This window comes from Brassica rapa, chromosome A03 (assembly GCF_000309985.2).
Source record: "Brassica rapa cultivar Chiifu-401-42 chromosome A03, CAAS_Brap_v3.01, whole genome shotgun sequence".
In the NCBI taxonomy this organism is placed as follows: domain Eukaryota; kingdom Viridiplantae; phylum Streptophyta; class Magnoliopsida; order Brassicales; family Brassicaceae; genus Brassica; species Brassica rapa.
In genome coordinates, this window is record NC_024797.2 from 19559534 (window position 1) to 19584758 (window position 25225).

The following is a 25225-nucleotide window of genomic DNA, read 5'->3' on the forward strand; positions in this document are numbered from 1 at the left end:
TAAAATCCATATGGGTCATATGACCACCCTCAGCTTAAGCTAGCTCCACCACTGTTCATATATACATCATTAGCTCATTACTACATGAACTTGCATAGAAACAAAAAAAAAATTTGACGGTCGTGTATATATGTTACCGATAATGCAGTTTAACGAAGTCGAATATATGACCGATTAACAAAACATTTTATAAGTTGACCAGAAAAACATTTTATAAAGGTATTAAATCACATGTTGACGAGAAATGTAACATATGGTTCCATTATCATTTATATGTTAGTATTTTTTGTTATTTTGTCATTAAATTCGTCACTATTTAGCAAAATTCTTAGCAAGTGCATATATGATATATGCATATATATTTAATATATAAATATATACTATACAGCAAATTAGTAATACAAGCCGCCCATAAGCACTAAGACAAAAGAGAAGGAAAAAAAAAGCTGAAGGAAATAGAAGCCAAGACTTCCACTTTGGCAGATAAGATGGATCGGAGTTGTTGTCTGTTTTAATATTAAGTGGATAGTCTTCCAATGTTTTAATCCGCTCTATACCGCACCGCAGTTAATATTAACAAAAAAAATATATATATCATATATCTATATGTTTTTATAATTGTTACGCTTTGAATGGTAAAAACAGTTTAACCAAGCAGATCAAACAGAACAAGTGCAGATCATTCTGATCAAGCAAGACAAATATAGATCAAACATACCAAATGATTTACTATAATTGTGAATGGTAAAAACAAATTAAAAAAGCAGATCATTTATGAAAAAATAAAAATTTATAACTATATATATGTATTTAAATTGTTTCACTGTTAATTTACAGGTATATATTATAGATTAAAAACCCCATAAATATTTAAATTTTAATATAGAAAATTATACTAATTTATACATAATAATTTTTAAAACAATATTTAATATATTTATAAGTATACTTTAACATTTTTAAAATTTGTTACACTAAAAAATCGAAATATATGTATATATATATATATATGTATACTCTTTAATTTTTATATTTATGAATCAAAATTTATATTATAGATAAAAAATATAAAATTATCAACTCTTGCAATTAATACATATATATACATTCGTATATTATAGATAAAAATTAGAAAATATACCATAGATAAATTTTTAGTTAAATTTACTACATTTTACAATTACTATTATATATTACATGAATATAACTAAAAAAGTAAAGTTTTATGAATAGAGGAAGAAGAAGATTAGTTCAATGACTTTGACAAAAAGGAAGAGAAGAATACGTGTTGGTTTTTGACAAAAAAAAATTCATTTTAATTTAAATTAGTTAATTTATTTATTGGTTACAAAAGAGAAAAAATACATGAACAACTCCAATTGTTCTGTAGACAGATAATACTGAAAGAGATCAGCTTTTTAGTGGAAAAGGACAAAAAGTTCATATTATTAGCAGTTTTTCTGTTTCTTATTTTTCTCCTACAGAAAATTATGAATAGTAATTTTTTTATACAAAAGCAAGAGTAGGAGATCTGTCTTTGTTCTGTCATTCCATTCATACACTTAGAACCGCACCGTAGTTGTAGTGTTTATTCCGCACCGTTCAATTCGTTGTTACCATCGAGAGCTATCATATTAATTTCTTAAGTCTTATAAAAGTCATAACGTGACAAAACACCTTTTCTAATATCATATTAATTTCTTAATTCTTCCAACTGCTTTAAGATAACTTTTTTTTTTTTTTTTTTTTGTCAAACACTGCTTTAAGATAACTATATTAACTAATTAATCATAATCCCGCACACTTAATTGGTCGATTGCTTCATTATTATTATTATTATCAGTTTTTTTGTTTTTTTCTTAATCATATATCTCCGCCGTACTTGCGTATTCTAGTAGCATATCTTACCCCCACGCAAATGTTATGATTAATTGATTATTATGTTAATAATACATTATTACATATTTTATATCTATAAAGATTAATATGTGAAAAGTTATATACTTATATATAGGTCAGCTAGTGCCTAGTGGTAGCGTTCATATCAAGATTGATGACGTATACCTTCGGATGGTAGATATTAATAAGGTGTCCTCTCTTGAAATTTCATGCTTATTGTTCTTTGGTTTAAAACGTGACAATATCTAACATTGACATAATCTACAATTCTTTTATAAACCAAGAAGAAATCAGGCTCTAACCTTTTCTTAGATGAGATCAGCTAATACCTAATAATATCACGTAAAATATATTTTCAGCGGAAATCAAATTAGAACACACAACAAAAACAACTCATTTTGCTAAATCTCTAGTCCAATGCACCACTAGAATAATCTCCATATATTAATATAAGAATAAACCACAACCTCATCCAAACCTTAATTCATTTACGAACTGCTACTGGTTTACATTAACATATAAATTAATTAATTCTCATAAGTAATTAATAACGGGAAAGATTAATATTGGGTTGATAATTTATCAATAAACCATAATGTTTTCATCGTCATCAACTTTCCAACCTGTCCCGGCCCCACAGATATAGACCAAATCATAATTCTTCTTTCTAGAGTTTTGTTTTTACAAAGGATTTATCTTTAACGATTTATGTGTTTTTCTCTATGTTACATAGAAACGGAAGCGGATACGTGGAAGCAGAAGGGTAATGAAATGCAGAAGCGAGATTTTTTAAAATATTAGGAAGCGGGTACGTGTTGGAAACGTATATCCATATATAAATATATATATATATATATGTAATTTAAAAAAAAAATTAGGACTAAAATTATATGATTTAAATTTGAAATAAAACATTTATTCATTTATAATAATTTTGAAATGATTTTATATTAAAACTGTAAAAATACACATAAATTATGTTTACAAAAAATATTATATTAATTATTTTTAATACTTCATAAATAATTGACACAATATGTTTCAATATGTGCTATATCTTTAATAAAAAATCTCAATGCATAAAGATAATTTATAGTTTTTTTTTTTAGATTTATATATTTATAATTCAATATTCATTACTATTAATTTTATTTTATTTTATATAGATTAAAACTATAGTTTTATATTTTATTCATATACATTGTATTTTAAAAAAAAAATAGAAGCATGATTCCAAAACGGAATCATAAGCTTCCAACAGGTTTTTAAAGAGAATATTTTAGAAACGTTTTGGAAGCGAGATTCCGCAAGCTTCCACAAGGTTCCGATTCCGATTCCGATTCCGAAGCGGGAAACGAACGTCCGATGAAGCTTCCGTGCAACGTAGGTAATGACATATCCTTCTTAGGGGTTAACATATTCATTTATCTATTTTCCACTAGTGCATCCGAAAAGAAATATCTTATATAAGTAGTCATCTTATCAATAAAAACAACATTATATCGGTTCAAAAAATAAAAATAAACACAACGTTATATCATAGAAGTGACACGGACAACAATAGTGACATCTCCCCCCGGACATTCTTCCTATCTCAATCAATTGGGCTCACTTCTTATTCAAATCACTATTTAGCAAAAAGTATTTAGGTACCAATCTTGAATTAATCGTCAACTACATTTATTAAAATTAGATTAGTTTATGCTCTGTTCGAAAATGCACGGCCGCAACGACGGTAATCAGAGCATAACCGTGGCGAATTGGAGCAAATTGGAATTTCAAAACAGAGGACCGAGTTGTTATATATAGATATGTATCATATTAATTAGTTAATAAGCTGCTACTAAAAACATTTCCAAAGCACCAAATATTCATATAATTTTTAATTATACAATATCTATACTATTAAAACGTAATCTTTAACAGGATTTTGCCTTTAGTTTTAGAGTTATTTACAAGAGAATGTTACTCATAAATTTATGCATATCTTAACTAATTAATATCAACCAATTAATTTAGGAAATATTCTAAAACTTAAAAACCAAATAAATTAATTATATTCTCTCTTTTATTATTTCCTTTTTAAACGTACCACTATATTTATTTTCCTAAAAAATATCACAGCAATTTTAAAAAACAATCTTATTCATTATAACTTCTTATATAATATTGTTTTCCAATTTAAAGTTTTTAATAACACAAAACTAAACAATATAGGGAAATTGCCACAAATACCACATTCATAGTACCACTTTTCATGTTTACACTAACCACTTTTATCCTCACTTTTAATGAAGAGTAAAATACAATTATATCCTTAGGGTTAACTAATCTAGACTTAGAGTTTAGAGTTGAGGGGTGGGGTAGAGTTTTTGGAAAGTAAAATTTATGATTCTAATAAATATATAAATATTTAAAAATATATAAAAAATTTTAAAAAATAGTTTCAAACATAATTTTCGTCTTTCCAAAAGAAATTTGAAAAAAAAATAAAAAAGTAAAAAAAAATAATGTAATTTTTTTATGTTTTCGAATTTTTTTTTTTTTATTTTTTTTTATTTTTTTAATTTTAATTTTTTTTTATTATATATTTTTTTTTTAATTTTTAATTTTATTTTTTATTATTTTTATTTAAATAATAATTTATTATATATATAAATAACAAGGGTATAAGAGTCTTTTGCCATTTAAAAATAATGTATTTTTGAAAATGTCTCATTAGTGGTGGTAAAAATGAAAAGTGATACCATGAAAGTGGGTGTTTCAAAAAAAGTGTTTCAAAAAAAAAAAGATACCATGAAAGTGGTAAACATGTAATTTCCCCAACAATATATATATATTTTAAATGATAAAAATTATTAAGTTTAAAATTTTTGAAAATGAAAATTTAGTATGTATAATTGATATTATAAATATGTCAGAAATACCAAAATATGTAAAACAAAATTCAATAAAAAATCTATTAATCTGTATAAAATCCCTTAACTAAACACATCAATAACATTTTGGGGTTTTGTTTGAACAAAATTATATTTGAAGGAAGTATTGTCAAATATATTTTTATCAATAAAAACAATATACAGTTTTAAGACATTAAAAATTATTTTAAATTAATGGAAGACGAGTCTAAATAAACAAATTATACTATTTTGATACTTATATATGTATAATTATATAAAACTTTATATAAATTTAGAAAATTTATTGTTTGGAAAATTTATAATATACACAAATTATATATGTTAACATATGCTATATATGGGTTACATACGAATTGTTGGAGTTTTTTGTTCAGCCACAGATCTAGATCGGATATGGAAACACTTTTTGAAACTCAAAACAACTTTTTTCTTTTTTTTAAGAAAATGTTATAAATTCATGCATATTTTATCAAAATTATTAGCAGAAAATTTTAATCAGTTATAAAAAAACGCATAGCAAATCGAGTTGTTACTTTAATAGAGTTTATTTCTGGTATTAAATTTAATTAATAAATAAAATTTAAATCAGTTATAAGAAAACACATAGCAAATAAATCTTTCAAAAATTCTTAAAAATATCATTTCTTATCTCTCTTTTCTTTTCTTAAAAAAAATACGAATCTAACTGACTTAAATATTCTCACTAGAGATGATCAAAGCTTCAGAGTTAGTTAGACTAATTTTTGTTAAAATCTTATATAGATCATATTTCCATATGTATCTGAATATGCATCTGTTGAAATTGATAAACAATTGTAAAATTTTAACTAACATCACAAAATATTTGGAAATAAAATGTTACACGTTCATCAGATGACATACAAACTTCTAACATCTAGAGTAAAAAAATATAGGACTGGATTATTTGTTAATGATATATTCAAGTTGCAAGAAAACATAACATTAGTGTTTTGATAGTTTACATATTAAACTTTCTATATAATCAAATGTACGATGCTGAACATCAATATGTGGACACAATTGGTAAGAGCATAAGACAGATCAAACCGCATGATAGCAATACCTCATTATTGCATCATATATGATATATAATTCATACATGAATTAAAGAAAACATTTTACTACCAGACGAAAACTTTTTTTTTTAACTTAAGTTAAGGGGACAAAGGATTGATGATAACAATACGAAGAGAGCAAATAATGGAGAGACTTTTTGTTCTGCTTTTCTCGATCTGCCATGATTGATTATGATTCTTGAGACTAAGCTTACTTATTATACTGAATCGAATAGTCTTAAAGAGAAAGGAACGTTGTTTCTTTAACATTAATTATTGGACTTTGTGCGTTTGATTATCACATAATGATTAACCTATAAAAAAGCATATATAGTTCACCTACGTTTGTTGTCAAAAAAAAAAAAAAAAAGTTCACCTACGTTTAGAGAGATATGTATAGCTTTTACCAAAAAGAATGATATATTTGTTTTAGGACTTAGGATGCTTGCAACATCGTAAACGATGTTGTTAGTGAGAACAATAAGCCAAATGATGTTGTCGTACAAAATAAATGGTGCATGTGTTGAAAAATATTATTAGTTTTAAGTATACGAACTGTTCTAATGAATCATTAGTACAATTTTACATACACAAAAAAGTTTGAGTATAATACAGTTAAGGGTCTTATAATATATATATATTTTTTGCCCATTTTTTATTAACAGGCTAAAGCCCAAGAAAAATAGCCTACACATACAAAGTATCAAACCTAAAAACCTAAACCAAAAGATCAAACTGAAAATAAACACTAGGGCTAAATTAAGTCCAGCAAACTAAACAACCAAAAATTCACTAAACGCCATTTAACATCACGCGTCGAGTTTTAGCGCGAGTGGGACACGTGTTTAACCCACAGCCAACAAGGAACACACCTCACAATAGCCTCCACGTCTTCGCCACTACGCCGAAGAACTAAACGACCTTTCACTGGAAATACACCAGAACAAGAACTACAACATAAACCCCCTTCATCGCCTGAGCTCCTTACCACGGAGAGCGTTCATCAAGCATAATCGAGATCTCGTCCGAAAAGCACCAAACCCTCGAGAGTCATGACGGTAACAAGCCACCACCAACTTCAAGCTTTATCTTTTTGGAGTTCCCTTTTTTTGTTTGTTTAACCCCATAGCATTCCGTTATCATCTATTACATCAATAATATGGTTTTGTTCATTGCCTAATTAATGTGTTCATCAAGGTTCTTAATCTAAACTTGTGGCCTTTTCTATCAGTAGGTGGATTATGAGATCTTTGGACTGCGAAAACGGAGACTTCTTTTCTCCCACTTTCTTTTCTTTATTTATAAACCCAAACTAACTATAGTTAACATCGCCTTTTTGCTTATAATAATACATGCATAATCTTGCTTAACCCATGTTAAAGTCAAAAATAAAAACCAAACAATAAGCAAATAAAATAAAATTGGTGAACTGGACACATGTCGTGCTTAGAAAAGAGGAATTAGTGATGTGGCAGCCTCTAAGGAGAGAATTCTGAAAGCCTTCTTGGTCCAGTTGGTTGGACTAAGGCCATGTTTGATTGTACGCTCCAATTCTGGTTTAACATATCTACAAATTATTAGACCTTTCAAAACCTGTGATCAGCCTAAAAATTACTTGTTTGTCTTAGTAAGCGGTAACGTCATTTGAGTGAAAGTAAAAGCTAATATGCACATTCCAAAAAATCTCTTTCTTGTTTTGTTTCTCCCAGTGTGTTAAGGACGATGTATTAGATTTGCTTTTTACTTGGTGCACATATTCTGAGGGATCTTCTGCTACAATGTAGCTTCAATTTTGAGTTTCATTGAATTTATTATTTTTATAATTATATATTTAAACAATGTGAAAAAATATTTTTTTACCGCGATGAAAAGTATATCTTGAGCTCGTTAGACATTATGAAAATATAATATTAAACTTTACTATTTAGAAAAATAAAAATTATTTTATTTTAGATGTACTTCCATAGCCAAACGTTCTTCTTCTGGTCATCCACGGACACATAGTGCAACAGCCCACTGTCAAAAGAGTTTTAGATTGTTAGTATGAACATATGAACACATGAGTAATTTAAGCAATCATGAAGACACTCGTAGATCTTTGAATGACAGACAATTTATAATTTCTACTTACAAATATGGCTTCTTCATCTTTCTCAAATGTTCAAGTCCTTGATGGATGTTCTAGTGTACTTCTTTTATATATTATTACTTTATTATCAGAATGTTTTGTCACCACATAATGCTCATCTAATTGGAGATGGTAATCACTGATTAGCTAAACTATTGGTAATTATGATATATAGGAGATTGCATCCTTTTCTGCAGTTGCTTTCAAGCTTTATCTTTTTGGAGTTCCCTTTTTTTGTTTGTTTAACCCCATAGCATTCTGTTATCATCTATTACATCAATAATATGGTTTTGTTCATTGCCTAATTAATGTGTTCATCAAGGTTATTAATCAAAACTTGTGGCCTTTTCTATCAGTAGGTGGATTATGAGATCTTTGGACTGCGAAAACGGAGACTTCTTTTCTCCCACTTTCTTTTCTTTATTTATAAACCCAAACTAACTATAGTTAACATCGCCTTTTGCTTATAATAATACATGCATAATCTTGCTTAACCCATGTTAAAGTCCAAAATAAAAACCAAACAATAAGCAAATAAAATAAAATTGGTGAACTGGACACGTGTCGTGCTTAGAAAAGAGGAATTAGTGATGTGGCAGCCTCTAAGGAGAGAATTCTTTGCTTTATATTAATAGAGATTCCTCCTCTGGGGAGTTTTGTAAAGGGTGACCATAGATGAGAATCTGTGAAAGCCTTTTTGGTCCAGTGGTTGGACTAAGGCCATGTTTATTGCGAGATTTTTAGGATGAGGTTTTTAGCGTAATATAAGAATCATCTCTTAACTTGTAACTAAGAAAAAACTAAGAACCGGCTCTTAAATAAGAGTTTTAAGAGACGGTTCTTAGTTTTTCTTAGTTGAAGTTAAGAAACGGTTCTTATATTACGTTAGGAACTATATTTTAAGAATTCCACAATAAACATGGCCTTAATCCAACCACTGGATCAAGGAAGCTTTCACAGATTCTCATCTATGATCATGGGCGGATCCACGTTGTCTGGGGAGGGGGCAGCTGTCCCCATAAAAATTTACAAATAAATCTATTTGCATAACAAAATTTAAACTTTCCGTAGTATAGTTGGTTTCAATCAAGTGTTTGACCCCCCTCATTAATCACGGTTCAAACCCCTTCCTGCTCCTTTATTTATTTTATTATTTTTTCCCTTCACTTTTTCAATTAGTTTTCTATCAATTGTTTTATTCTTTTTTTTTTCACGTACTTTCTTTACTCTTTTTTTGTTCGTTTACTCTTTTCATTCAAAAACAATTTTGTATTTAACATTAGGATCGGCCCGCCCTACGGATGGAAAGTTATAATAAAAGTGATTTTATAATAATTTATGAAGTAATTTAAAATTATGATAAATTAAAAAATATTATAAACGAAAAAATAATGAAAGACTTATGAGATCATTATAATTATTTTTTTGTTTTGAATTATAATGATAGTAAATTTCACTATTCTCTGATAAATAACATTATATTTTAATATTTATTTTAATTCAAATGTTTTGTTTTATAATATTCTTAATTAAACTAACTTATTTAAGGTTTTTTTTTTTTGCGAATATGACTCAAAACTTGAAGTCATTCCTAAAGTAATTCATGCTTTTTTTTGTGATGTAATTGTATATTCCCTTTGTATGTATGTTTTGTAAAATTTTGTTAAGAGAAGTATATAATAATATTTATGGGTTTTGAAAATTTTAGGGTGTCGAAGGATTATTTATGTTAAGGTTAGTTATATTTGAGTTAAAATGTTTTAGTGAGGGGATTAATTGAATGATTTAATGTGATAGTCAATGAGGATGCATGAATCCAACCGACTTCCATATCGGTTCCAAAATTCAACCAAAGGTAGAAGAAGTGGAATCGAACAGCCAAATACGACACCTTCCAACTGACCTTGATCGGAATTCAGTGTGGCCGGTGCAGCAAATCTTCATTGACCGTAGGTTTGAACCGGAGTTTTTAGAACGCAACAGATCTGTCTTTCGTTTGTCGATATTATTTTTGGAGAAGAAGCCGTCTCATGTGGGATCCTTCATGTGTTATCCTACAGCCCAGAAACCCAATTATGTTAAGTCCAAAACACTGATCTGAAATATTTATTAACAAAAAGAGAAAAGCTCATTAATAATTATGATTAAGTGTAACGGTGAGTATCATCCAACCCAGACACGTGTCGGCCTGTCAGGAACTGACTTTATGAGCAAAGCAGGAGTGAGGCGAACATATTTTTATATATATAGATTTTGTATTTTTAAACAAGGAGAGTTGGTTTCATCTTTTTTTATTCCTTGAATAATTTTAAAAGGAAATTCATCTATACCATTTTAATAGTTTATTTTTACTTATAGCCTTCTTATATGAAATAATAATATTTATTAATTAATTAATTTTTTTAATTTGCCCCCACTTAAAATATTTTCTGTCTATGATAACCCTTTACTTTTGCCATTACTTAAAACTCTGCAGGAGAATTAACAAGTTACGTTGATTTGATTATGTTTTCATGTAATTTGGACAGATCAAGAAGATACAAAAAAAATTCTGATGTAGCGGAAGCTTTATAGAGATAGGACTAGAGATCCGTTGATTTTTAGAATACCCGGAAAACTAGGATAATCACAAAGATCTTATTTAGTCTAAGAATGTCTAAGATCAATATCTTCTTAAATTCGTTGAGAACACCTATGTTCTAGCCGAAAACAAGGAATAAATAGAAATCTTTTAACTTTTTATTAATAAATCATCAAAATAAACTCAATACAAACTTAAACCTATAAGGCTATATATAATAAAACCGTAAAACTCTAAAACAATAAAAATAATTATCTAAATAATTAATAAAACAAAGAATAAGATATTTGGAAATATCCCAAATATTTATCTGCATCATTTTCTCTAGGTTGGAAAGATTCGTCTTCGAATCTTAACCGTGATCTTCAATGAGTTTGTTTCTTCTATTCCTTAACATCCAATGACAATATTCTTGCCAAACAAGTAAGCAATGGTGACATATTTCATCAAAGTCAACTTGCGCCGTGAACAATGTAATCATCATGAAGCTGATATCCATGTGCTCCTCCTTATCACGATGATGTGTGAAAGCTTGTATTGGATCACCCTTAACAAAAGCCCAGCTGGCTCCACAACTTCCAAAACGTGAGTTTCCTTGCTTCAAATTGATGCCGTCCACGAGCAAAAAAGTATTCTGACGAGTAACTTCATCGCTCAACTTATCATTCACTTGACCATAGAATTCATTGACGTCGTACTGAATCCAACCGTCATCATCATAAAGATCGAAAATTGGATCTCCAACAATCTCTATATAGACGGTTTCTTCACTTTCGATGAACAGATTTTCCATGATTCCAGAATCGAGTTTTGATTAAGAAACCAAAACACCAGCTCTGATACCAACTGATGTAACGGAAGCCTTATAAGATACCAAATGAAGTCACGTAATAACTCTTGCCGCTCATGCCTAGATTTTTCTAGTACGCCATCAACCGCAGATTTTATAGCTTGCGATATTATGGAGTTTGTATGATTACTAAATGTCATAGTTTGAGATACCCTGGATCAAGCCCTAATTAAAAATTAAAGCTCCTGGATTCTGATACCAAATGACGGAGCATAAGTACCGTCTAGTAACCGATAATGCAAAGATATCGTTGAATTCTGAGAATGCCCGCTATCTATACCTTCTTAAAGCCGTTGAATTCTTAGAGAATGCCCGAAAGTAAGGATTCAAGAGTTTGTTGACACCAAAGCTCTAGTTTATTAATCAATAATTCAAAAGTTGTGACTCTTACAAATCAAGAGCTCACTATTTATACTTACAAGAAAAGACCTAAGTCCTTAAGAGCACCCCTATTGAGAGTTCATGGGGGGAGTTCACACAAAAATCAAGAAAAAAAAATAATAAAATAATTCAATCCCATGAACCCTCTCTCTCCTAAAGTTCTCTTGGTTGAACCTCTCACTCCTAAAGTTCATCACTGTAGCGCGGGCCCCACGTGTCGTGGCGGCCCGCGATTGGTCTAATTTTTTTTTTTTTTTTTTTTTTTTTAAACCAAAAAGAAAAAGAAACAAATTTTAATAATAAAAAACTAAAAAGATGAACCCCAAGAGGGGGTTCATTGATGTGGATGCTCTAAGGATTAGGATCTAACCTTCTATCCTAAAGTCTTTAATCATTATCTTTCCAAATATTAAGAACTAGGTTAAGACCCGCGCCTTGCACGGGATGAACATTATATATATAAATTATTTTATATATTATATGTTTATAACATATTATGAAATAATAAATATATATTGAATAATTAAAAAGTCATTATCTACTACTTATATAATTAAATTGGTACGAACATATAAATAAATTTTATAAATCGGAAAAATATTTTTTTCTATTTGATATGATATATAATTAAATTTAAATGTTAGTAACATATATATGGTATATTTTAATATTAATATTTCTTAGATGATGCTTTTTACTCATATTTGTTTTTATCATTTGTATATGTTGCAGCAAAAAGTCTAAATTAGTGATAACAAAATTTTCACAGTGGAATTAATGGTTTAAGTAATTTATAATATTTTTTAAAATTAAGTTGTCAATATTTTTTCAAATTTTTATCAAAAAAATGTTCAAAGTAAATTTCAAAATTAAGATATTTATGTATTTTTATATGGCATATAGTTTAATTTAAAATGATGCATATATTTATATATCTTTTATTTTTGATACTTATTAAATGAGACTTTCAACTTATATTATTTTTTAATTATTTGTATCATGTCATAACAAAAAAATTAAATCATAGATCACAAAATTAGAATGTGAAACTTTTAAAAGTTTTAGTAATTTATACTCGTTTTTAAAAATTCAAAATATAATATATAAATAATTTTTTTAATTTTTATTATATGGTTACTATGATTGTTTAATTTATTTTAATAGCTTAAAATTAAACAAATATAATTATAATACACACTTATTTTTATCAAATCTTTATTATTTAAAATCATTAATTGTCATATATATACTTTAGTCACATTAGGCAATTTCGTATTCTTATTTAAGGAAAGAATGAAGCACATTAATAATATATTTATTGTGGTTTAATAAAAAGTTTATTATATATTTAGATTGACCAACATATTTCTCTAAGGATTCTAAGAATCATTCTAGTGATGACACGTGGCTACAAAAAAATGTTGCAATGCTTCTCAAATAATAAATAGGGGATACTAATGTTTATCTAAAACAAGAATAAAAAGGAAATTAGAAAACCAAAGCCTAATAGAAATAGGATGCTACGCTGCATCAAATTCAGAGTGATGAATGAGAAGCTAAACTCTCACGAATTTGCTCAAAATCTAAAGGCGCTTTCGTTGCAGTAGTGGCTGAAGCAGTCATCATGAATCTCTTTTCAAAATATTTATTTGCTTAATTTAGTTTAGGTCGAAGAGTGTTTTCGTTCATGAGGGAACTTTTTGTGTGTTAAAAACTCCGGATATGGATATGACAGGAACACAATAATATTCTTTAAAAAAGATGGACGCATGCTGCATGCAAGAAGAGATAAGTAGATCTGTATCTTTTAACGTCTATCTAGCCTTTTCTTGATGAATCCTATAGTCATTATGGTCATGTTACAAAGAGAACAACAAAACATGGATGCGTCTCGTATTAGCTGTTGTGTGCAAACATTTATCTTAGGTAATAAGACTAGTTTCGATCTAGTCAAAGATTCAGACCTGAACCCCTTTGTTGCATCTCTCGATCTAGTTGTTCCAGTATCCAAAATGCATATACGGAAACAGATGAAAGCAGATACTAGAGTGTAAAGGATCCATGGGAAAGCCAATAGTCTTGTCTAAAAGATATTTCAAAAAAAAAAAACAAATGAGAAGAGATTAAAAAAAGAACAAATAAAACATTATCATCATAGTTAGTGATGATCTCCTTCGTTTGCTTTGTCTTTGACAAATTCGTTGTTGATATGCACTAAACTTGGAACATAGGAGCAAGAGCACACGAGTGGGCAATAGTCTTCCATGGGAATGGAGTCTAAGTGATTGTCAGCTTCTCCCAGACCTATTTTTTCAAAGTATCCATTCTCCCCAATGAGGTAAGCTGTGTCATAGCAGGTCATTTCAGATTCGTCAATTTGAAAAACTACAGCGACTTTCTTCTCTTCGTCAATGAAGAAACTGGCACCATAATGGTGAAACTGGAATTCAAAACCTCTTAATGGTTCCAAGTCAATTTCTAAAAAGGGAACCCATGACACTGCATTGGGCTCAATCTTAGTTGTCACCCAAATCTTCACGTTACACATACTTGAGGACTGATATAAGGCTGCCAGTTTCTCGTCTCTAAGAGAAGAGAGTGTTCCGGTATCTTCAATATAGTGCTCAACCGGCAGAGGCAGAGGTGGTCCAAATCTCTCTTTAGTAAAATCAAAAGAAAGTAAGATAGCATGGGGCTCGGCTATAGATTCCGGTCCTCCAGCTTCCAATACTATTTTTTCTTTAGCAAAAAAATAAGTATTTCCCTTCAAAGACACACCACGATGATAAAACATTATGCCCCAGTCCTGAGTGATGTCAAGAACTCTCCATGAATCAGAACAAATATCGTAGATTTCGTACAGAGAAACATTGTAGGCATCCGCGAAGAACCTCAAGATTTTGTGTTTACGTTTATTGATGTCATATCCGAGAGCATAAACGTCTAGCCTGTAGTAATAATTTTTGGGTTGGATCCACCTGGTTTGTCCTAAATATGGGTTCCAGACCACGAGGCTTGTTTTGTTCTCCTCTTTGTCCTTGGTAACGCATAACAATAAGCCATCACAATGAAATACTTTGGTTACCTTGACATGAATAAGTGAATCACCGGTGATCTCCCTTATCGATGGATCCACGAATTGTTCTCCGTGGAGGATTCCATGGAGATCGAATCTCATTGAACAAAGCTTATAGTTCTTCAACATGAAGCATAGAAACTGATGCCTCTTCGCTTCTGCTTTACACAAAACCCTAACTTTGGATAAACGGTTCCATTGTTTGCAAGTGGATCTCACAGCTCCTACAGAAAATATGGGAACCCTAGCGAGTATCTTCTCTACCAAATCCCACGAAAGGTCGGAGATAATAGTCATTGTTTGTGTTTCTTGAGAGAAATTGGGGTTTCTAACTTACCAACGTTATTTTCTACGGCGGTTTCGAAGTTTATGGTTATCTTTTTCCTTGTTGACAAAAAAAAAAGGTTTTCTTTTTCTTTTTTATATATCTACTTCAAGTTTATTTTTTTTAACACGGGATAACACATTACATCATCATATAATTTTTAACTTTATTACATATGATGATCAACTACCTGCAACATATGCGATATTGATGAGCAGCTCCATGGATAAGAATTCCACGATGAAACTCTCTCCAAACACTTGGATCGACAGACGGTTCTGCATGTACGACATTTTCGATGGTCAAGATCTTACCGTAGCAAACAACCACAACAAACGGTTCTGCCTACAGTACTTTGGAACCTTCGATAAGCTTCGCATCCTATAATTATGCAAGAAATTGAAATTGCATAATCTATTTCAAGTTTCAACAAGATAAATATGGGCAACAAAGATAAATATAAGAAACTTGCATCATGTGACGTCCAAACAAATTATAATTAGTTCAATCACCAATTATCCTATTATACCAATATATCTTATGTCTTTTATGTAATAACTAAGGTAAGCCCGTTCTACGGACGGGTAAGCAAATGAAAAATAATTAAAAATATATGTGTGTAAGAATATTCAATTTACTCTAAAATAATATAATATTAATCTTTGATATTTATTTTTGTAGAAAAGACCTGATAAATTATTAAAAAAATAATTTTTAATTAATGTAACTATTTAATATTTTTTTATGTTTGCTACACCTTCATTAAAAAGTAAGTACATTACTTGTAAATTACAGTTGAATTCAGTATATTAATCATCAATTATTTTTCATTCATATATATATATATATATATAAGTTTTAATCTGTTGGTACCTTTCTTTTTTTTTATACGTTTTTAAACTTATTCATGACTTAGATAATGTGAAAAATGAGTCAAGTTAAAATTTGTTTTTAAATTTAGTTAAATAAAATAACAATTGAAAATTCATTAAGTAAATTACTTGTAATTACAGTTGAATTCAGTATACAAATCAACAATTATTTTTCATTCATATATATATATATGTTTTAATCTGTTGGTACTTTTCTTTACTTTTATAAGTTTTTAAACCTATTCATGATTTAGATAAAGTGAAACTGAATTGATTTGAAATTAGTTTTTTAAATTTAGTTAAATAAAATAACAATTGAAAATTGATTATTTAAAAATATATACATTTTATTATTACTTTTATCAAACTAACCATATCATCCAAACTGATTAAGATTATTAAACCAATATTTTTTTTTAGTTTTTAGAGTATAATTGGTTATTTCATTTTTATTGGATTACCTTTTGAATATATTTTTTCACAATGGTTTTATATATATAAGATTACTTTATTATTTCCTTAAAAAATTTACCATAATTTTTATTAGTAAACTTTTTTTTTAATTAAATGTTGTTGTTTTATTTTCATAATATTATATTTCAATAGATATATTGCGTACTACCATTTTAGATTAAGTAACACTGATTCACTGAATACCTATGGTAAACAGGATTTTGTAAAAGTATATTATTATGAATTTAATTATCTATTATAGTCTATTAGTATAATATAAAGTTATAAAAGTAGATTCAAACCAATAATTATTTTAAATCATAATATGCAGATTTTAATGCTACAAAAGATGATGTATCTTACACTACAAGAAAACAACGGCGTACCGAGGGAAAAAATCATCGGTATGTCGTCGGAATAACGTTATTCCGACGACATACCGACGAAACATGTCCTCAGAAATAACTCCTCGGAAATTCATTTTTCCTCGGAAATCTCTCGGAAATTTCCGACGGAATTCCGAGGAAATGAATTTCCGAGGAAACTCCGAGGACCACCAGTTCGTCGGAGAGGTCCTCGGAATATACCGAGGAAGCACTTCCTCGGGATATTTCGATGGACTTTCCGATGGTCCAATCCTCGGAAGTTCATACGAAATGTTCCTCGGAATTTTCATCGGGAATTTCCGAGGAAAGGAGCCCTCGGAAAATTCCGAGGAAAAATCCCTCGGAATTGTTCCGAGGTAATGTTCGTCGGAAATTTCTGAGGGTTCTTTTCCTCGGAATTTAAAAAAAAAATTCATTTTTTTAAAAAATTAAAATTTTTAAAATTTAAATTTGAAAATATAAAATTAAAATTAAAATTGAAAACATATTAGATAATATTCAAAGTTGTACAAATAAAAATAAAACATTCCGAGTTTTTGAAAAAAAAAAAACTACGGGTCTTTCACGTTCGGGTACATCCTCTTCATCATCTCCATCATTTGCTCGTTCAGCCTCTTCTGTGCCTCATAGCCCGCATGTTGAGCCGTCATCTGGGTCTCCAACATAGATATGCGATCATCCTTGTCCTTCAACTGAGCCGTAAGTACTTCTGGATCAACAAAGGGCGGTGGTGCAGAAAAGAGAGCAGCCCACCGGGAGCGATGACCCAAACCGACCAAACGTCCCTTCATCTTTGGAACCGACTGAAATAGAAAATAGCCAAATTTAAATAATATAAAAAGATGATAAAATAAAAAACAAGAAATAAATGAATTGAACTTTAAAAAAAAGAACTTACCGATTCAACGATTTCGTTGATTCGAACCCGAGACAAGTTGGTCGAAGCCGTCGAATCGTCATCCTCGGTTTGAAGCTGAGACACTTCGTCTTGCACCTGAGTTTAGACCAGGGTGACCATGTCCCTCACAAGACCATCATCAATCTGGCCGGTCTTCTTGTTGGTATACCCCCTTTTCATTAGGGCGAGATCATCAACCGGTTCGCTATCATTTTCTTCCGCCTTGAAAAAAACATAAATTAAACAAACATTAGAAATTAGAAGAAATGCACAAAAAATAAAATTTCAAAACTTAAATAATTGAAGAAAAAGCGGCTGAACTTACCATGCGATCCCCCAGAGTGGCAATAGATTGAGCATCCAAGTTATACTTGAAGACGTCCTTCCCTTTACGATCGTTCCTGCGGTTGGTGGAGTTGGTGGAAGAAGTCTCTTCTTTATCCCAATGCACACACAACTCCTTCCAGACCGTGTCGTTCATCGACTTTGAGACCTTTTAATAAAAAAAAAAGTTAAATAAACAAAAAAATAGTTTAATAAATTAAAAAATTGTTTAATAAATTAAAAACCACCTTGTTTATTTCCCACTTCTTCTTCCACTCGTACATGTGCTTCCCATAGTTGTCCATAACTTTATGGACGAAGTGGTGATAGATAAAGAGCGTATCATCGGAATTCCAGTTGAATTCTTGCTGAAAAAAAAAACACAATTAGTAGAAAATTTATATTAAAGATTAAAAATATAAGTAAAAAATTAGAATACTTACCGCAAACTGACAAAACCACAGATGCTGCTTGTCGGTAGGGAAGTCAGTGAAAGTCGGATGTCCCTTGTCGAGGGCCGAGTACATCATAGGTTGATCCATGCGCTGATCCCGTTCCCGGATCGGTTGACCCTAATAAAAAGAACAAATTATTAATAATGAATCAAATTTCAATGAAAAAAAAAATACGTTTAATTACCATGTTTGACCCCATCCATGTGGATACGGAGTGAGATAGGGAAGATGGTCACGACCGGGCTGTCGAACCAACTCCGCAACACTCATCACTCCCGGAGGACCCGGAGGAGCAGGAGCGGGTGCAGCAGCGGGAACGCGAGGAGCAGGAGCGGGAAATGGGGAGGGAGATGTATGGTAGGAGCTGTGGGGCGAAGCGGAATCCTGAATATGGCTGGACGAACCCCGAGACTGGCTTCCCGTACCACGACGCTGTCGAGGCCGGGTCTGATCATCATTAGACCTGTAAATTAAAAAAACATATTTAAAAACTAGTTCTAATAATTTTAATATATATAAAAAAATAGTTTAAATAAAAAATAGTTTAAAAAATAGTTTTTAATCACAAAAATATAAATAGTTTAATAATTACAAAAAATAGTTTTAATAAATAAAAATAGTTTAATAATTACAAAAAATAGTTTTAATAATATTAAAAATGTTTAATAAATATAGAAATTTATATTATATATATATATTTTTTTTAAATCCCAAATAATAGTTTTTAATCACAAAAAAGTTTTATAGATATTTAAAATGTTTAATAAATATATAAATGATTTTATAATGCAAAAATAGTTTTAATAATATTAAAAATGTTTAATAAATATAGAAATTTATATTATATATATATTATTTTTTTAAAATCCCAAATAATAGTTTTTAATCACAAAAAGTTTTATAGATATTAAAAATGTTTAATAAATATATAAATGATTTTATAATGGAAAAAATAGATTTTATATACAAAAAAGTTTTCATATTATATATACATAATTTTCAATTACGTCAATGGAAACCTTTATCTCTTTATTTATTTATTTATTTGTTTATTTATTTATTTATTTATTTATTCTGTGTATTGAAGCTTTAATTAAAAATATTAAGAAAGCGAAGAGAGGGAAACAACTAACGAGAATGAACGTAGTTAGAGGATGGCTCATTGATTCTACTTCGCGAACTTGGAACTCGCAAGCACTCCGGAATTTGGTGGACCCACAAGATGTGAAAATTATAGAAAACATACCAATGAGCAGAACCCAGATGGTAGATAGAGATGGATGGTATTTCACAAACAATGAGAAATATATGGTCAAATCATGATATCAGGTAGAACGGGTTTACCCATTGGAAAAAACTACCAATAATGTTTGGACCTACAGTTGATGCATTGAAGGTGTTATGTTGGAAAATACGGTGTCCACCAAAGATAAAATATTTTATATGGTAATTGGTGACGGGTGTATAGCAGTCAAGAAGAATCTGCAAGCGCATGGGATACATGGGGATATATATTGTGCAAGATGCGGAGCAGATGATGAATCGATAAACCATGTGTTTTTTGAATGTCTTCTAGCACTTCAGGTTTGGGATCTCTTAAAGATACCATCAAATCCAACTACTTTCCCAATAAGCTCTCTCTTCACAAATATGGATCATCTATTCTGAAGAGTTTTTCCGCAGATAGATGATCATCAATTTGCATGGATATTATGGTACATATGGAAATGAAAGAATAATAAAGTTTCTACTAATCTCGATATTGACCCTCGTGACACACTTAAATTAGCAGAAACAAAATCAATACTTTAGGCTGAGGCACAAATATTTAATGAACATAGGAAAGTACCACATAGAGATTACGACTCTACCGTCAATTCCAAGAAGATGGTGTTTCACAGATGGTTCCTGGAAAGAGAACGATACTTTCCGGACATGGTTGGCTTAATACTTTAGAAGGATTTGATGGGTTGATGGGGGCGAGGAATGTTTAGGCTAGTCTCTCTCCTCTACATATGAAGATGTAAGCGTTACTCTGGGTAATGGAATGTATGAGAAACTTACGTCAATTTGAAGTTACGTTTTTAACGGATTGTTCTCAGTTGGTGAAGATTGTTTCAAAACCAGAAAAATGACCAGTTTGCAACTTCTTTGGAAGATATTAAAGTCCTGAAAGAAAGATTTTTTGATTAGAGATTATCTATGTACCAATGACACAAAATACGAAGGCGGAAGCCTAGCATGCAGTGTCAGAAAACAACCATTTTTTGTCATTCACATAGATCAAGATCTTCCGATTTGGTTCACAGTATCAGTATGAATCTGTATAAGTTGATGACGAAAAAAAAATGGATTGATTCATAGATTTGAAAAGTTACTTATACAATGGATCATAAATCATTTTGTACATTATATGTTTTTCTTTTGGAATTCTTTATCAATTTATATCTTTTCTATACATTTTAATTTGTTTTTGGTCGTCGCTTTTTCGTCTATTTTACATTTTTACTAAAACTATTTAGAGCAAGACAAGTAGAACTGATACAAAATCACATTTCTAATAAAGCAACGATTTAAATCTATTAAATTTGTTGTTCAGAATCAATATAGAGATCAATATTCAAAAGTTCATTTTGGATTAGAAATAAAAGCAGAAAGTATGTGATATTTTGTGAACGTGAATGACTCTTAACAAAAATTCTTGTCAAATGTGAGGATTCTATTGTTTGACAAGAACTTTCCATATTAGAATCATTCAAGCTTACTAAAATGCCACAAATATTTCCTTTCCTTCGAGCCTAAAAGTAGTTTTAGTAAAAATATAAAACACATTAATGAGCGACGACCATACTATAGTCGGTTAAACTCGGTCGTCGGACGTTAATTCAAACAAGAAATAAATTAATTAAAATGTATATAAATATAGAGTTGAGAAAACTTTTTGAAAAAATATATTTAAAGTTATAAAAAATATTTTGTTATAAGGAACGAAGGGATTAAGGTAAATTCCATTTGCGATAAAATCCTATCAGATTTGTAAATCAATCCATTCCATCTCATCAAATTAACTAGAAAGTTTTTGTTAATATATATATAAGGGATAAAGGGTGCAAGTTCTGATTTTTTCTTCAGTCTTCTCATGTTAATTCCATGGCTGGTCTTAAAGAAGTTTACCGTTTTTTCTATATTTAACGTCTTTATTTCGAATTATTTTGTCATGTAGTAATAATGAATTGTCGATAATCACATTTCTCATGCCTTATTGTTGCTCTCTAATTACGTGCGTATATATGCATGTAACGCACATATATTTCTCTCTGTGTATATATAATTACACCAAAGCAACACACGATCTCAACAAGATTAGTGGATCGATTACTTTCAGAGCTGAGAAACTTAAGACTTAAACTTGTGGATCAATTTGCATAATCATCTCTGTAAGTGTATGAACACACATCGTCCATGCCCATTTTCATGTGTTTACGCTTGTGCTTTTCTAAATTGTAAATTCATATGAATATTTTTCTAACAATTAATGTATTTTATTGATTTGTTTTTTTTTCTTCAAACTTTCTATAGAAAAAGAATGGAGCAGGAATTGGATTTAACACTGAGGTTGGGTCTGCCAAGTCCTGCTATTGAGACACATCTGAGCTTAGACACTCCTCCCACCACTAATCAGGTTTTATTTCATAAATAACTCCTTTTCTCTCACCATTATTGATTGATATGGGCATATGCATAAATATGAATTAATTGTAGAGATCCATTGACACCAAACAATCACCATCTCTTTTGTGATTAACTTCATAACAATTGTGGAAAAATGCATGACTGATTTTTTTTCATGTTTATCTTTCTCCAAAGTTTTTTAGTCCAAATTAATTGAGCTAATAATATTAAATTAATTAATCTCTGCTTAAGAAACGGTAACACCACAAAAAAAACAAAAATCCTTATCATCATCATCTTTCTTACAGCTAATTAATTGCCATTGAACTAATAATAAATTAATTACTTACCTTTATAACGGCGCTGCATATTGACAGTTATTACATACAATTAAATGCTAATTAATTAAAATTTAAATTAAAACAAAACAGGGGATCAACGTCGACGATGGCCGCCGAGACAACAACGCCGGTGGTGAGAATCACGAACGTCACACCGACGTCAATATGAGATATTACAATTTAGTCTTCAACCACTTCGCCGGCATCCGCGAGACCTTGAACTTCACTCCTTTTCCGATACAACCGCCTCCCTATTCTTCTCCGGCGCCGACGCCGGCGACTCCTACGAGGAGTGATTATGTTCTGATCGATGTCCCTGCTAGGAGAGCAGTTCGTAGCGCTTTGGCGACTAGAAACGCTCTGAACGCAAACGCAAACGCGAAACAGCGTCGCGGCTGCGGCGGCTGTTGCGGTGGAAGGATTGGGTGGATGAGGAAATGTACGAACTTGAATTGCAACGCGATTGACACTCCTATGTGGCGGAGGGGTCCTCTTGGTCCCAAGGTAAGTTCATTAATTAGTATCAGTAATTAATTACGCTGCTCAAACTTAAACTAAATGGATGTTGATTGGTAAACGTGTGTTCAGACTTTATGCAATGCTTGTGGGATAAAGTTCAGGAAGGAGGAAGAGAGGAGGTCCAAGAGGAGTTAATTGGTGATTTGGTGTTGTATTTGTATTTGATTAAAAATTAAAAAGAGAGAGAGAAGATGATTGTTCATTAGGAATGTCTATGTCTCTGGTCAAGCTTTGTGAGAGGAAAGCTAAACTTTGGAGCTTTAAGAAAATTCTATTGAAATATCGTTATTTTAAAAGAGAAATTGCACTCTATACACAAAACTTTGCAGCTTTTTATCCTTTTCTTTTTTTTTTCTTCAAGCAGCTTTTTTTATCATACCACAAAAATATCATTTGAAAAATAACAGAATTTTCATAAAATATGAATGCTATATAACATATCGAAAGTATTCGCACACAAATTTACACAAAATATCATTGGGTTCATCTTCTTTACCAGGTTTCATTTTTATAATATATTACTTGTACATAAAGATAAATTCATTATGTCATAAGTCATTTTTTCCAACGGTCATAAATCATTTTTAAATTTGGTATATATGTTTTGTCCATATATGTTTTGTCCAAAAAGAATTGGGTTTACATATCAACTTAAATTTGGTATACTAAATAAGAAAATCATGTTACTTTTTTTATACAAAGAAATTCAAAATTACTTTCTACAGATACATGATATTGCAGTGATTTTCCTTTTCTTCTCACTTCTAAAATGAAAGTTCAATTGGGTTTGGACGGTTAATATTACAATGATAAGATTTACATCATAAATTTTGGTAGATAAAAGTACAAAGTCCAAGTTTAAAGAAATGCCCCTTTTTAGTAAAAGTACAAAGTCATACTCATATTTCTTTCACAATTATAACACTATTTTTATTCGACTACATTTATTTCTATACACATAACCTGATTTTTTTAATAATATTTTTATTTGACTACATTTTTTTTTCTAAATACATTACCCGAAATTATTTTTTTGGGCAAAAAATAATTAAATTCGGGTTATATATATATAAATAAATTTATTCAAATAAAAATATAGTATTATAAGTTATAACTGTGAAATGAATATGAGTATGACTTTTGACCAAAAAAAGAGTATGACTTTGTATTTTTTACTAAAAAGGGGCATTTTTCTTTAAACCAATGCAGTGTAATTGTTTTTTTTTTTTTGCGTTCGAGTTGTTGCAGCTGCATATACTAATGATAATTAGCTAGTTCCGACGGACGACATCTAGTTGTACATAGTATTTGCAAAACCAGTTACATTGGTATTGAGAGAAAATTGGGTTTTTTATTTGGCGAATTCTTCAGTTAGAATATGATAATGAATTAAGAAACTTAATAGAAAAATAGTCTTAAAAAAAATTCCAAAGTAAAAAATCTTCTAATCTTTTCGAACAATATTAATGCTAGTCAATTTAGTGTGTTTGTTACGGACCAAGCGAGAAGATGAAGGAATCCAAATCGATTTTTCTGGATATTAATGAGCGTGGACTCAGATGGTTTATATTCAATAGTAAGAAAATTGAGTGTAACTATGATGTTGATGTCATATAAATATATATAGCAGAGCATTGGTTAAATCAGTTTTGATAACCTTGTTTTGTTTGGACTCAGATGGTTTATGCCCACGCTTGATCGCTGGTCAACAAGAGCACTGGCCGATGCTCTACTACCAAGGGAGGCACTTGCAACAATCTACCATACCAAAACTTCAAAGCGGTTCGCGTGTAACACATCAAACTGTTCAGTCATCAAATGGTTGCCGTTGGAATAACACAAAACATTGAATTAACCAATTAAGACATGAAATAAAGGTATATAAGAATACATCTGGAGTCTAGAGAAACTGTTTTTCTTATGGGTGTGTGTGTGTGATCCTTCGCCGGTCGGATTGTGCACTGAAACCCGTTAAAGCCACTTACAACAAACACGATAACTACCAATCACAGTTTCTAATATCATTCTCTTTAAGAAATAAATTATTCCACTGGGCCAAACTTCAAAA

At 30.2% G+C, this 25225-nt stretch overlaps 2 protein-coding genes and 1 long non-coding RNA gene across 4 annotated transcripts; 2 read left to right on the top strand and 1 right to left on the bottom strand.

Moving 5' to 3' along the window:
- The first annotated feature begins 4700 nt into the window (after nucleotides 1-4700).
- On the top strand, nucleotides 4701-12144 carry LOC117132989. Its single transcript, XR_004456788.1, has 2 exons — nucleotides 4701-6954; nucleotides 7128-12144. It is a non-coding gene; the product is annotated as an uncharacterized LOC117132989 (long non-coding RNA).
- Nucleotides 12145-13070: 926 nt separating this feature from the next.
- Nucleotides 13071-18444, bottom strand: LOC103859872 (putative F-box protein At3g20030). Its single transcript, XM_033288752.1, has one exon. It carries the CDS (start codon nucleotides 15207-15209, stop codon nucleotides 13995-13997), a length of 1215 nt encoding a protein of 404 aa, XP_033144643.1. The 5' UTR covers nucleotides 15210-18444; the 3' UTR covers nucleotides 13071-13994.
- A 2482-nt stretch (nucleotides 18445-20926) lies between these two features.
- On the top strand, nucleotides 20927-23459 carry LOC103859873 (GATA transcription factor 29). 2 transcript variants are annotated; one of them, XM_009137459.2, is made up of 4 exons: nucleotides 20927-22068; nucleotides 22205-22307; nucleotides 22729-23142; nucleotides 23227-23459. In XM_009137459.2, the coding sequence occupies exons 2-4, from the start codon at nucleotides 22212-22214 to the stop codon at nucleotides 23290-23292; spliced, it is 576 nt and encodes a 191-aa protein (XP_009135707.1). In that variant the 5' UTR covers nucleotides 20927-22068; nucleotides 22205-22211; the 3' UTR covers nucleotides 23293-23459. The 2 variants fall into 2 exon arrangements, with proteins under 2 accessions (XP_009135707.1, XP_009135706.1); XM_009137458.2 differs by having other exon boundaries at nucleotides 20930-22062.
- Nucleotides 23460-25225: the final 1766 nt, after the last annotated feature.